At 41.9% G+C, this 13,870-nt stretch overlaps 1 protein-coding gene across 3 annotated transcripts in view; it reads left to right on the top strand.

The window, feature by feature from the left end:
• The window catches only part of LOC147111743 (TBC1 domain family member 8-like), a 102,473-nt gene that overhangs the window by 43,353 nt on the left and 45,250 nt on the right, over positions 1-13,870 (top strand). For all 3 annotated transcript variants that reach the window (XM_085998939.1, XM_085998938.1, XM_085998937.1), the window contains exons 5-7: positions 8,335-8,575; positions 10,709-10,916; positions 11,740-11,934. In XM_085998939.1, coding sequence (XP_085855065.1) covers positions 8,335-8,575; positions 10,709-10,916; positions 11,740-11,934 — 644 coding nt within the window. The remainder of the gene's footprint in view (positions 1-8,334; positions 8,576-10,708; positions 10,917-11,739; positions 11,935-13,870) is intronic.

Below are 13,870 nucleotides of genomic sequence, written 5' to 3'. Positions count from 1 at the left end.
CGTGACTCGGCCAACGTTGTCTACCTCATACGTTGCAGGAAAGGATGCCCCGGAGCATGGTACATCGGCGAGACCATGCAGACACTGCGACAACGGATGAACGGACACCGCGCAACAATCACCAGGCAGGCGTGTTCCCTCCCAGTCGGGGAACACTTCAGCAGTCAATGACATTCAGCCTCCGATCTTTGGGTAAGCATTCTCCAAGGCGGCCTTCGAGACGCACGACAACGCAAAATCGGCGAGCAGAAACTGATAGCCAAGTTCCGCACCCATGAGGACGGCCTCAACCGGGATCTTGGGTTCATGTCACACTACATGTAACCCCACCTGACATAGGGTCATCCAGACTCAAGTTGTCATTGGCTTGTTCTCTCCACACGGATGCGGCCGGACCTGCTGTGATTTCCAGCAAAAAAAATGCTTTTTGTCTTTGTTTTTCATAGACCCCAGCATCTGCAACATTTGACCCCTTGTGACCCCACCTCATTGTTCTTTGATGTAATGTTTTCCTGCCTGACCTGTTTGGACACCATTTATACCTTTGATTGCTGTGATTATCTCTCTGCTGAGGTGTGATAAATGGTAGTTAGAAAGATTACCTGTAAACATCTGACATTATTCTCTGACTATATAAGCTGTGTTTTTATGCATCTCTCCACTTCACCTGATGAAGGAGCAGCGCTCCGAAAGCTTGTGATTTCAAATAAAGCTGTTGGACTCTAACCTGGTGTTGTGATTTCTTACATTTGTCCACCCCAGTCCAACACCGGCATCTCCATATCAAAAACTGAGAGGAGATTAGTATTCAAATATCTTGTCTACACTGCACCTTGAACCACATTGGGCAAGGAAGCAAGTCAGAGTCATAACGGCACCAAAGGAGGCCATTCGGCCCATTGGGTCCGTGCCGACTCTCTGTAGAGCAATCCCGTCAGTCCCATTCCCCCGCTCTATCCCCGTAGCCCTGCAAGTTTATTTCCCTCAAGTGCCTATCCAGTCTCCCCTTAAACATTGAGTGTCTCCGCTTCCACCACTTCCGTCGGTTGCGAGCTCAGGTCCTCACCACTCGTTGCATAAAAAGGTTTTTCCTCACGTCCTCCCTGTATCTCTTGCCCAAAGCCTTAAATCTGTGTCCCCTAGTCCTTGTACCATCAACTAGTGGGAACAACCTTGCCCTGCCTAGCCTATCCAAATCCGTCATAATCTTGTACATCTCCATCAATCACTTCTCAACTTCCTTTGCTCTAATGAAAACAAATCCAGCTTCTCTAACCTGTCCTTGTAGCTAATATCCCCATCCCCAGAGCCATTCTGGTAAATCTCCTCTGCACTCTCTCAAGGGCCTTCACATCCTTCCTAAAGTGTGGTGACCAGAACTGGATGCAATACTCCATTTGTGGCCTAACCAGTGCTTTGTAAAGGTTCAGCATAACTTCTCTACTTTTGTATTCAATACCCCTATTTATGAAGCTCAAGATTCCATATGCTTTGCTAACCACTCTCTCAATATGTCCCGCCACCTTCAGGGACCTATGCACATTAACTCCCAGGTCCCACTGTCCCTGCACACTCTTTAAAATTGTGCCATTAAGTGTATATTGCCTCTCCCTGTTCCTTCTGCCAAAATGCATCACCTCACACTTCTCTGTATTAAATTCCATCTGCCACAAGTATTGCACATTAGCCCTGTGATGTCACATCTGTCTCAAAACTTTCTTAACTCTGTACATTAATGTAATCTTTGACAGCAGGGAAAGTGAAATTATGATCTTGTAGGAGCCTTGTTTGAGCAGTTTTCGCGTGAAGAGTTGAATACTTCAGTGGAAAAATTGAACTGCTTACTTTATTTTCACATGAGGGCCAGGAAGGTTGGATGATAACTGAATTGCAAAAAGATTTCATTGCGCCTGCAATGTCCGTACTTTTCAATATAATAAAATTGGGTGCTGAAAGGTATTCATGGTGATCAGATTTTAAGTGTGTGTGGATTTTTTGGTATAATTGTAAATAGTGAAAAGATACAATATGGTGAACATGTGAAATGGCGTCAGCAGAAGTTCACAAAATAAACCATAAACTGATTTTCCTTCCCTTTAAGAGATTCAGCAGTTGTGCTGCCGGATGTCAGTCTTGTGCTGGCCATGTGATGTTTAATCTAATTGGGCAGATTTTAATAAAATTCTATTTCTTGTGATCAAGTTAAAGGAGAAGTCATTGTTCTCTGACTCCATTCTGCCCGAGTAAATATCTTGCCCTATATATAATTTATGGCTGAATATAGAGTTAATGAAGCAGGAAATGCTGCTGGATATTCTCAAAACTTCATGAGACAATGTTGAAAGGGAAATGATATAGAATTTTGACTCCATGTCAAAAGGTCGGGGGGGGGTGGGGGGGGAAAAGAGGAAGAGAGAAAAACTTGTCAACGCCATAAGATTTTAACTTTCTACATTTGGAAGGTTACAATATTAAACAAAGCTGTAAGTTAAATATTAGGCATTCCCTCCAACTGCCCTTCCTAATTTAGAGGTATATTTACATGGACTGTGCCAAACTTATTTAGCATCCATTGTTAATCTGACAGGAAATAGCTTGGAATAATGGTGACAGTGGTGTGGTTTATATTACAAGAGTCTGCCGAATACTGGTCAGGAGCCAGGGCAATTTATCATGCACAGTTTGTGGGAACATGGTTAACTGCTATTAACATGCTTGGGAATTTAAATTCTAGGTTCTGTATATAGGAAAAAATTGACCATTCCCCTCTTTACTTTGTACTTGATCTCCTAGTATTGTGGGAACAGTAGCTGGAATATCCTTTTAATTTCAAGCCAGGGTAGCGGTGTGCAAGATATTAAATGCAAGTATCGGCCAGTATTTCACTGCAAACTAGTGTGTAGTGGATATTTTCTTCACATTTTAATTAATGAAACCAAATATTATAAACAGATTAAAATAGGAAAATTGAATAACATTCAACAATCCAGGTGTAAACTATTTTTAATTATAAAGTAAATAAATATGGTTGTTCTCTGACTCTATTGTATTGCTGTTCTATCTTTCTGTGTCTTTTTCTTCTTTGCTGCTTTTCACCCTTTAACTCTCTTTGCTTTGATCTGTATTCTTTTGCCCCTCTATTTTTCAAATCCCTTCTTTGGAAAATTCTCGAATGTCATGGGACTGCTGTTTGTTTTTGGGGCATAGTTGTTTATCCTATGTAAAGATTACAATGCTATACAGCACAGAAACAGGCCATTCGCATTCGGCCCAACCAGTCCATGCCGGTGTTTATGCTCCACTCGCGCTTCCTCCTGTCTTTCCTCATCTAACTATCAGCATAACCCTCTAATCCCTTCTCTCTCATATGCTTATCTAATCGCCCCTTAAATGCATTTCTACTATTCGCTTCAACTACTCCCTGAAGTAGCGAGTTCCACATTCTTGCCACTCTCTGGGTGAAGAAGTTTCTTCTGAACTCTCTATTTAATTTCTTGGTGACTGTCTTATATTGATGGCCTCAAGTGTTGCTCTTCCCCCACAAGTGGAAGCACTCTCTGTATCTACTCTCATGATTTTAAAGACATCTATTAGGTCACCCCTCAGCTTTCTCTTTTCAAGAGAAAAGAGACCCAGCCTGTTCATCCTTTCCTGATGGGTGTACCCTCGCATTTCTGGTATCATCCTTGTAAATCTTCTTTGCACCCTCACCAGTGCCTCTATCCATTTTATAATATGGCGAGCAGAATTGGACACCAGTACTCCAGGTGTGGTCTAATCAGGGTTCAATACAAATTTAGCATAACTTCACTACTTTTCCATTCTATCCCTCTTTTTTTAAAAAAAATAAAAAATAAAAAAAAATAAACCCCAGTGTTTGGTTTGCTTTTTTTATGGCCTTGTTAATCTGTGTCGATACTTTGTGTTTTGTGTATTTGTACTCCCCAGATCCCTTTGTTCCTCTACCCCATTTAGATTCTTATTTTCCAAGTAATATGTGGCCCCCTATTTTTCTTACCAAAATGTAATACCTCACATTTATCTGTGCTGAAATTCATTTGCCAATTATATGCCCATTCTGCAAGTTTATTAACATCTTGTAATTTGTTGCAGCCTTCCTCAGTATTGGCATCCCCCCCCCCCCCCCCACCCCCAAATTTGGTGTCTGCAAATTTAGAAAATTGTGTTTTTGATTCCAAAGTCTAAATTGTGAACAACAGTGGTCCCAGCATTGATCCTTGTGGAACACCACTTCCTACCTTCTGCCACTCTGAATAGCTACCCTTTACCCCCTACTCTCTGCTTTCTGTCTTGAAGCCAGCTAGCTATCCATTCGGCTACTTGTCCCCTGACTCCGCATTCCCTGACCTTATGTGGTACCTTATCGAAGGCCTTTTGAAAATCTAGATAAATTACTTCTACTGCATTACCCTTGTCTGCTCTCTCTGTTACCTCTTCAAAAAATTCAATTAGGTTGGTCAGCAAGGTCTCAAAATCCATGCTGACTATTAAAGTTTTCATTTCTCGATGTTCTATTTTCTCCTTTAGTAGGGATTCCATTATTTTTCCTACCACCAATGTTAAGCTGACTGGCCTATAGTTCCCTGGACATGTTCTATCTCCCTTCTTAAATAGGTATTACGTTAGTTATCTGCCAATCCTCTGGGACTACTTTTTCTAACGAATTACTGAATATATTTTGTGCCTTTTTTTAAAAATCAAAATGGACCAGTCATTCATTCCTGGAATGGTGCTCTCTCCAAGTGAAGGGAAGGTGTTTGCCATCCATCTGCTATTTGTGTAGGAGGTGGCTAGGGTTTGGCCCACCCAGCCCATTGTGAATTTTACATTTTCTGCTGGGATGATGTGTGTTTCCTGGTAGAAAGCCACATCTGATCACACTCTCTTTTGAGGTAGATCAACATTTCCCTGCATTGATTGGATGGTTTAGCCCATTTACAAACCCCTTCGATGAAGTGTACTGTTATATAGTCCTTTTTGTACAATAACACCTCTCTTGTTTCCAACTTGTCATTACAAGGTGTATGCAGTGGATGGGTAGGCTAACTAATGGCAAGATGTAGGCTGTTGTTTTTGCATGATTAGTTTCTTTTCCATCAATTTGGCAAACCTGGCTGCTGTTCTGTTTGAGTTCCACCTTGGTTCAGATGATAGCTCTGTTGCCTGAGTTAGAGTTATGGGTTACATTCCCACTGCAGACTTTGGCACATAATGTAGACTGACACCTCCCATGTAGCACTCCCTCGGTACTGCGGTGAATAAGAACATAAGAACATAAGAAATAGGAGCAGGAGTAGGCCAATCGGCCCCTCGAGCCTGCTCCACCATTCAATAAGATCATGGCTGATCTGATCCTAACCTCAAATCTTCTATCACTCTGCATCCAACCTAACCCATGTGATCTCCCGGGAGAGGCGAAAAACCAGATAAAGACCCAATGGCCAATTTGGGAGAAAAAAATCTGGGAAATTCCTCTCCGACCCATCTAGGCGATCGAAATTCTTCCAGGAGATCACTCTGTCCCTATATTTTCTACAGTACTTACCTTCTGTAAAGGCGATCTCCACCCCAGCCAGGAACAGGAATAAAACCATCTCCTGAAATCTAACAGAATTAGAACACAGTAGGAGCAGAACAAGGCTACACGGCCCCTGGGCCCACTCCACTACCCACAGGGCCATGACCATTCCGAACCTAGACTCATGTCCAATTTCCTGCCCGCTCCCCGCAACCCTTAATTCCCTTTACTTCTAGGAAACTATCTATTTCTGTTTTAAATTTATTTAATGATGTAGCTTCCACAGCTTTCTGGGGCAGCAAATTCCACAAACCTACCACCCTCTGCGTGAAGAAGTTTCTCCTCATCTCAGTTTTGAAAGAGCAGCCCCTTATTTTAAGATTATGCCCCCTAGTTCTAGTTTCACCCATCATTGGGAACATCCTCACCGCATCCACCCGATCAAGCCCCTTCACAATCTTATATGTTTCAATAAGATCGCCTCTCATTCTTCTGAACTCCAATGAGTAGAGTCCCAATCTACTCAACCTCTCCTCATATGACCACCCCCTCATCCCCGGGATTAACCGAGTGAACCTTCTTTGTACTGACTCGAGAGCAAGTATGTCTTTTCTTAAGTATGGACACCAAAACTGTATGCAGTATTCCAGGTGCGGTCTCACCAATACCTTGTACAACTGCAGCAATACCTCCCTGTTTTTATATTCCAACCCCCTAGCAATAAAAGCCAACATTCCATTGGCCTTCTTGATCACTTGCTGCACCTGCATACTAACTTTTTGAGTTTCGTGCACCAGGACCCCCAGATCCCTTTGTACTACAGTACTTTCCAGTTTCTTGCCATTAAGATAATAACTTGCTCTATGATTTTTCCTGCCAAAGTGCATAACCTCACACTTTCCAGTATTGTATTCCATCTGCCAAATCTCTGCCCACTTACTTAGCCTGTCTATGTCCCTTTGCAGGTTTTTTATGTCCTCCTCACTCACTACTTTCCGTCCCATCTTTGTATCATTGCAAACTTTGATATGTTACACTCGGTCCCCTCCTCCAAATCGTTAATATAGATTGTAAAGAGTTGGGGACCCAGCACTGACCCCTGCGGAACACCACTAGTTACTGGTTGCCAATCTGAGAACGAGCCATTTATCCCAACTCTCTGCTTTCTGTTAGAGAGCCAATCCTCCACCCACGCCAGAATATTACCCCCAATCCCGTGATTTTTTATCTTGAGCAATAATCTTTTGTGTGGCACCTTGTCAAATGCCTTTTGGAAGTCTAAATACACTACGTCCACTGGTTCCCCTTTATCCACCCTGTATGTTACTTCCTCAAAAAACTGAAGCAAATTTGTTAAACATGACTTCCCCTTCATGAAACCATGCTGAGTTTGCCCTATTAAATTATGTTTATCCAAATGTCCCGTTACTGTCTCCTTAATAATGGACTCTAACATTTTACCAACCACAGATGTTAGGCTAACGGGTCTATAGTTTCCAGCCTTCTGCCTACTACCCTTTTTAAATAAGGGTGTTACATTAGCAGTTTTCCAATCTGCCGGGACCTTTGCTGAGTCCAGTGAGTTTTGGAAAATTATTACCAATGCATCCACAATCCCTACCGCTACTTCCCTCAAGACCCTAGGATGCAAGCCATCAGGTCCAGGGGATTTATCCGGCTTGAGTCCCATTATTTTACCAAGTACCACTTCCTTAGTGATTTTAATTGTATTTAGTTCCTCCCCCCCCCTAGAGCCCCCTGTTTGTCCAGTGTTGGGATATTCTTAGTGTCCTCTACTGTAAAGACTGATACAAAATATTTGTTCAGCGTTTTTGCCATCTCCATGTTTCCCACCATTAATTTCCCGGTCTCATTCTCTAAGGGACCAACATTTACTTTAGCCACCCTTTTTCTTTTTATATAACTATAGAAACTTTTACTGTCTGTTTTTATATTTTTTGCTAATTTACTTTGGTCAGAAGGGAGTGGTGACCAAAGGTTTGGTCCAAGAGATGGGTCTTAAAGGAAGAGAGGGCGATGAAGAGGTGGAGGGTTTAGGGAGATTCTTCCAGAGAATGGAACTTAAGTGGCTGAAGGCATGTATGCTAGTGATGGGGTGAAGGTTGAGGGGATGCACAAGAGGCTGCAGTCAGCGAAATGGAGTGTTCTTGAGTAGGGCAGTTTAGTTTTCGAGGTTAGAGCTAGAAGGGGAGAGAACATTGGAAGGATTTAAACAAGGATGAGAATTTTAACTTGGAGGTTTTGGGGTACTCTGATCCAATGAAAACAGTGGTGATGGAGAAGTAAGCGTGACTTGGTGTGGGATAAGACATGTACCACAGCATTTTGGGTGAGCTGAAGTTGATGAAGAGTGGTGAATAGAAGGCTGGCCAGGAGACAGTTGCAGTAAAAAAAAAAAAAAAAAAAAAAAGTGGTAGGACACAAATTTTTACTTGTACTTCCCTTGCATAGTGAATACTTCAACTCAGCATTGATATCGGGTAGAAGTACTGAATGAAGGCCTAATGATATGATATACTCCTAGTGGCTGGTTACAAAACCACAATAACAGGACGAGCTGTATCCCTTTGAGGGAAATACCTCCTCTTTTAATCGTATGGCAAAGGTTGAGGCTTCCCGTATGAATTATTGTTGGGCAAACCCATCTCCTGCAAAATACATCAACCCTTTTAATTCTACCATTGTAGATAGCAGGTACTGGGAAATACCTTTACACGTTTGCTTAAAGGTAACTTGTAATCTGCAATCCTGAATATTGTATTTTCACATTTCAGTGAAACTCATTATCCCCTGGGCTGATGTGAAAAGGCTAGAAAGAACGTCGAATACACTTATCTCAGAAATAATTCGAGTGACCACACGAAGTAAAGAGCGGGAGTTCTCCATGTTCCTTAACATAGATGACACGTTTAGGCTTATGGAACTTTTGGCAGATGTGACTATTCGAAGGCTGCTGGACAATGAGGCATTTGAGTTGGATCCACCTCTACAAGAACCCACTCAAATCACAAAGAAGTAAGAGAAAAAATTCAGTAAAACTTGAGCTAACTTTGGAAAGCGTGGCTCTATTTCTCAAAATAACCTCATCTGTATTTTGTTTCAATTGTTTAATGTGTTGTATAACTTTTCAAGCTTGCTGTGCCTCTTTTGTGGTTAATTTGAGATCATTTTGCATCATGTTTGAATTAATTTGTGTGTTCTCTGAAGTATTGGCATGAAGATTTTACTTATATAATGTCTCCTGTTGTGCAAGTCCTGGGGACACTCCAGCAAGACTTTTTAAATACTGCATTGATCTAGTGTTTGAGTTTACCCATTATACATTTGGCCATACAGATTTCTTTTAACAGATATTTGGAGTTTAAATGTTATTCTCAAGCTTTTGAGGCAGTCTTAGAAATTCCCATTAATGCCAAGCAAACTTACCTAGATCTTGATGACCAGCACCCGCTCTTCCTGGTGTCCCTTTGCATAGGTTTAATTGAAAGTAGTTTGTGATTTGTTGCCTTTGACTGGTTGTCCTGCTTCTATCCACTAATACTTGTGATTGTGAGCGTTGGAATATACAATGAAATGTGTACAAACAGACACTTGCAAAAAAAAAAAAAAAAAAAAACTATTGCCAGTCCCAAATAACTTGCATTGTACTAGATACAAGCTGCACCTTCAAACCACAGCACTCAAATTGCGAACTAGGACAGCCTTCAATGCACAAAGTCCATTTGCAAGTTAAATCACAGGATACACATGTCAGTGCAAGGTAGCAACGGGTGAATAAAACAGCTTTTGTGGAATGGGGATCTTTTTACCCAGCATTCATAGCGGCAGGGAAGCCACTCTATCCCCGGGATTGAATGCTTGCACAGCAGTATCCCAGGGGTAGTGTTTTTTTCTACTGTGGATGCTGGGTAAAAAACACCCCATTTCTCAAACTGGGAACTGCATCTGGCATGGGGTTCCCAACAATGTGCCCTTTAAGCCGCGTGGACACGCAGTGCTATGGAGGTCCCGCGCAGCCAGTGAGCCGGCTTTTAAATGTGAAAACCGTGCATGACACACGACCCCAAAAAATATTAGAGCGAACATTGGTTCCCAACCCTCCTGGAATGACTGACAGTCTCCTGAAATGGGTCATGGGTCTTCAGGGTGCTGCCTCCAGCAGCCTGGGAGATGGTTGGATTTTTTTAATGGCGATTTCCTGCTGCCGTGTGCCCTCCCGCTTGCCCTGCCAGCTCCATGATGCCAGTCGACCACCGCCAGAGTGCAAATCGGGAGAGGGCTGGAGAGTCAAGAAACCGCAGGTGTCGCATTCAGGAGAGGGTCTGAAATCGGCAGTGGCGGGGGTGGTCCTCAGCATTTGGGGGGGCTCTGAAATGGAGAGTTCTCTGAAATGGGCACGACCCAGGTGAGGGTGATTTAAAAAAAAAAAAAAAGGAGGAACGCTGCAGGAGATGCAACTAATCCTGGGATATTTGGCTCATCCAGTTTACTGTACATACAATGACCATTTTGAAAACAAGGACTTCTGATGCAAGTCCCTTAGGTGTTCCTAATTTACAGGTTTCACTGTACTTATGATCCCTAGCTCTCCAGTTACAAAGCCATTTCAGTTGTGCTTCGAAACCTTGATAAGTTCTTCTGGGCTATGGTAGTCATTCTGTTTTTGAGCCACAGAGTAGGAAGGTTGCAGGAATAATTTCTCTTTCCACCTCCCTACCCCGCCCCCCCCCCCCCCCCCTTCCTCTTATTGGCTGAGTTAGCTGATCTGAGTTAGGGCAGTGGCTGAGTTGCTACAATCGACATAACATTTCTGAGGAAGTAAGACATTTTGGCCAGGATTTCTGCTCTTGGTTGCTGTATAGTGCCCCCTGCTGGAAATGTGCACGTGTGCACCAGTTTAGCATCAGATCAGGGTTACTTGCCATTGATTGATGTCCCTGCAGTTGAACAGCCTGTCAACAGAGCTCACGTATGAATTGGGGTGGGGGTAAGAATTTTGAATTGGAAACCGTACTAGTACCTGGAAACACTGATCTATGACTTCTTTAAATGAAAGGCCAGTGTCTTAATTTGTAACTCCATCTAAACTGAGCCTTTCATTTAATTTAAACTGATCTGTAACTATGCTTTCTGTTCATTTTGCTACAGGGATCTTGAAGCTAGGATGCAGACTGAGTATTTCCGGGCTTGTTTCAGGCTTCCACGGGTAGAGAAGCTGGCCGAGATAGTGGATTGTTTCCTGTGGACGCCATATAGCCAATGCCACGCTGCAGGAAAGTTGTATACTTCAGAAAATTACATCTGCTTTGCCAGCAAGGAGGAAGGCAGCTGCCATGTGATCATTCCACTCCAAGAGGTACTGTACACTTTGTTCTAGTATTGAAGAGCTAAATGTCTTTCCTTGGTCAACTCTGTTTAAAACTCTGCAGTCTGGAAAACCTTTGTACATCTATCTAAGATGTGTTATTTAAGTAAACGTCACCTCTTTTTAAATTCCTGTCACCTCTTTTTAAATTCCTGAATACGTATCCAGATGGAATACTTCTTTTGTCCTTTTGTAGCCAATAAACATTGTTTGGAAAAGGATTTTTTTTTTCTTCATTTAGATTTTAAGCCTGCCATTCTGGAGTGCGAGTGGCTGAGGTGGCCCACTGAAACAGGCCCCTCTGCAAGTAATCCAGTACTGGCAAGAGTCCTTGCTTTGCTTTGTAGCTCAGAAAACTCATTTGGAGTCCCACACACACTGATACTGAAATCTGCTAGTATCAATTACAACTTAATTTTTTTTAATTTGTCCTTTTGTATAACTATCCAGGGAGGATGCTCCACTTCAAGGCTATGTATTAATGAACTTGAACTTAAAACCTCATGATTCCCTTCTGACCTTGTTTGAAGTATATCTGTTGCTTTATAACAAAGTTGCAATGTGAACCTAATTATTTGTTCCTTTGCTTCCTCCTCTTCTACCACTCCCTCAGACTTGCTGGTGAAGAGGGTGTGTTTGGTGGGAGTGTATGAGAATGTTGGAAAGTGATATTGGTTTCCATTGGTTGATTGTTTTTGAATTTCTTTCTTGGCAGCAGATTCACAGCAAACTACTTTTTTAAGTTGCTTAATATTACAGCAGCTGCAGTTTCTGCAATAAACCGTTCTGGCACATGTTTGTTCTTCATTGACAGGTGGTTACTGTGGAGAAGATGGAGGACACAACTCTGCTCCCCAATCCAATTATTGTCGGTGTTAAAAGCAAGAGGGTGTTTCAATTTACAGAAATTAAAAATAGAGAACACCTAGTGGAGCAACTAAGCAAACGGCTTCAACTTTTAAGAGGAGAAAAGCCTGGCTGCCTTGAGCAATCTGGAGTTGAAGAAACGGTATAGTTGATCTTTTGCATTTAATAATGGTTTTGTATAGCGGTGAAGCCAGAACTGCCCTAAAGCACAACGGTTAACAGTTCAGCAAAAAATAAGGTTCCTTACATAAAAGCAGAGTTTATCTGCCTGTATTGTTTAAATTAACCAAACACCCCACAGAATTCTGTGGCTGTGATTCAGTGGATAAGTGCACCATGTAGTGTGATACTGAGCCATGGAGATTAGCAAGATCCTGTCAGCTAATCTCAGTTGGAGGGACAGCAGAGGCACTACTCCCAGGGCTAGGAAAGGGGCAAAAAACATTTGGTGACCCCCCTAGTGGAAAGTGTGTATGTGTACAGGATCAGCTTTAGCTGTGACCTATTGCTCTTGCTGTCTCTAGCTCACATTCTCTCACTCACTCTCATGTGCTCTCCTCAATGCTTGGTTTTTCTCTTTCTTACCCACCCCTCCAGTCACTCAAATCTGAGATTGCTCTGGCTCCAAATGAAAAATTACCACTTATGTGAGGTACTGGCGGTCTACTGTAACTCATTAGATTGACCTCTGCATTAGTTCATACCTTTCAGGAGGGGTTGCAGTGGAAGAGTGATTCACTTCTAGGACTGTGTGTCTTAAAAGCACTTTGATATTGTATGTTCAACTCACACAGAATAATTTGATCCAGCACACTTTAACTTATTCTGTATGATCAGTTAAACTATCAATTGGAAATTACTTGAAATTAAAATCCATTGCTCTAACCAGCAGAATTAAGTCAGTTGCTTTATTCAAGTACAACATGTAGGCTCTGGCAAGAAAGGGTGGAAAATGTTGACCATAGGATCTCTGCAGCTCAGGCCTGTTTTTCTTTTTTGGTAATTAATTATTTTACTGAAGTGAGTGTGTATTTTAACTAAAAGGTACATTTCTTGGCAGCAAATTGATGCCAATAACAGAAGGTGGTGAAAAGCCGGTAATTGCAGTGACAATCATTTTTTCCAATATGCAGAGGACTGTAAAATATATTTGCTATTACAGTAAGTGGTGGAGAAATGCACAGCTATATGGCCAGAGAAAAGACGGCAAAAGTTTGATTCTGTGCGCAGGGTAGCCAACATCTACTCTGACCCAACTAATTCTGGTAAGTGAGGGTTTTTTAATGTACTCATTATAGCAATACTTGCAAATCCTTCTGTAATTTGCAATTAATTAGCAAGGGCTTGTAAATCATGCATACAATTTCTTGTCAATAAAGTTTTAGTTAAAGTAAACAAAGATTTGTTGTCTTCTGGAATAATTTTGCATGGATAGTCAAAATTCAATTAATTGAAAATATTATTTAGTTTAAAATATTCTTCCCTTTCTCCATAGGTGATTCTTTATTCATGCTCTGAGATTTTGGAGAAGGTGAAGAAAAATAAGGGAGGAAGTAAATCCTGTCCACCAAACAAGGAATTCAGTATGTGTTGCCAAGCACAGGAAAACTTCACATCTCGAGCAGGGTCTTCCACAGGGCTACTAAAGTCTAGTAAAAGAGGGACCATCACAGTGAACAGATTGTTCCTCCCACTCCGATTGTGGGAGAAGAATTCATGCTCTAGATAACAGAGCATAGCAAGTATCAAACTGCAGTCCTTGTGTAGATGCACAGAAGCATGGCAAGATTGCCAGAGTGCAGTTGACAGGACAGGTTGACTCTGTAGTTAATCAATTACCCCACTACTAGTAGATCCAGGATGCTGTCATTCAGAGCTTCCTTAAGTGCTCTAAATGTCAGGCTGTGGGATCATGAGGCCATCGTCCAGTGCAAGGGCTGACGTGACCAAGGATCTTGCATGTGGCCCTACTGGTGCGAGATCATTTTTTGGTGAATTGTATAAATGGTACATATATAAATATAGTTTTCAATAATATATTCAAAATAATCCTGTGGAATGACCAACACAAGTTTTGA

Source organism: Somniosus microcephalus, chromosome 10, assembly GCF_052327205.1.
Source record: "Somniosus microcephalus isolate GS21.2 chromosome 10, FLI_Smic_1.0, whole genome shotgun sequence".
NCBI lineage: Eukaryota > Metazoa > Chordata > Chondrichthyes > Squaliformes > Somniosidae > Somniosus > Somniosus microcephalus.
Note: the sequence above shows the minus strand (reverse complement) of the source record. Positions and strands in the feature narration are given on the sequence as shown.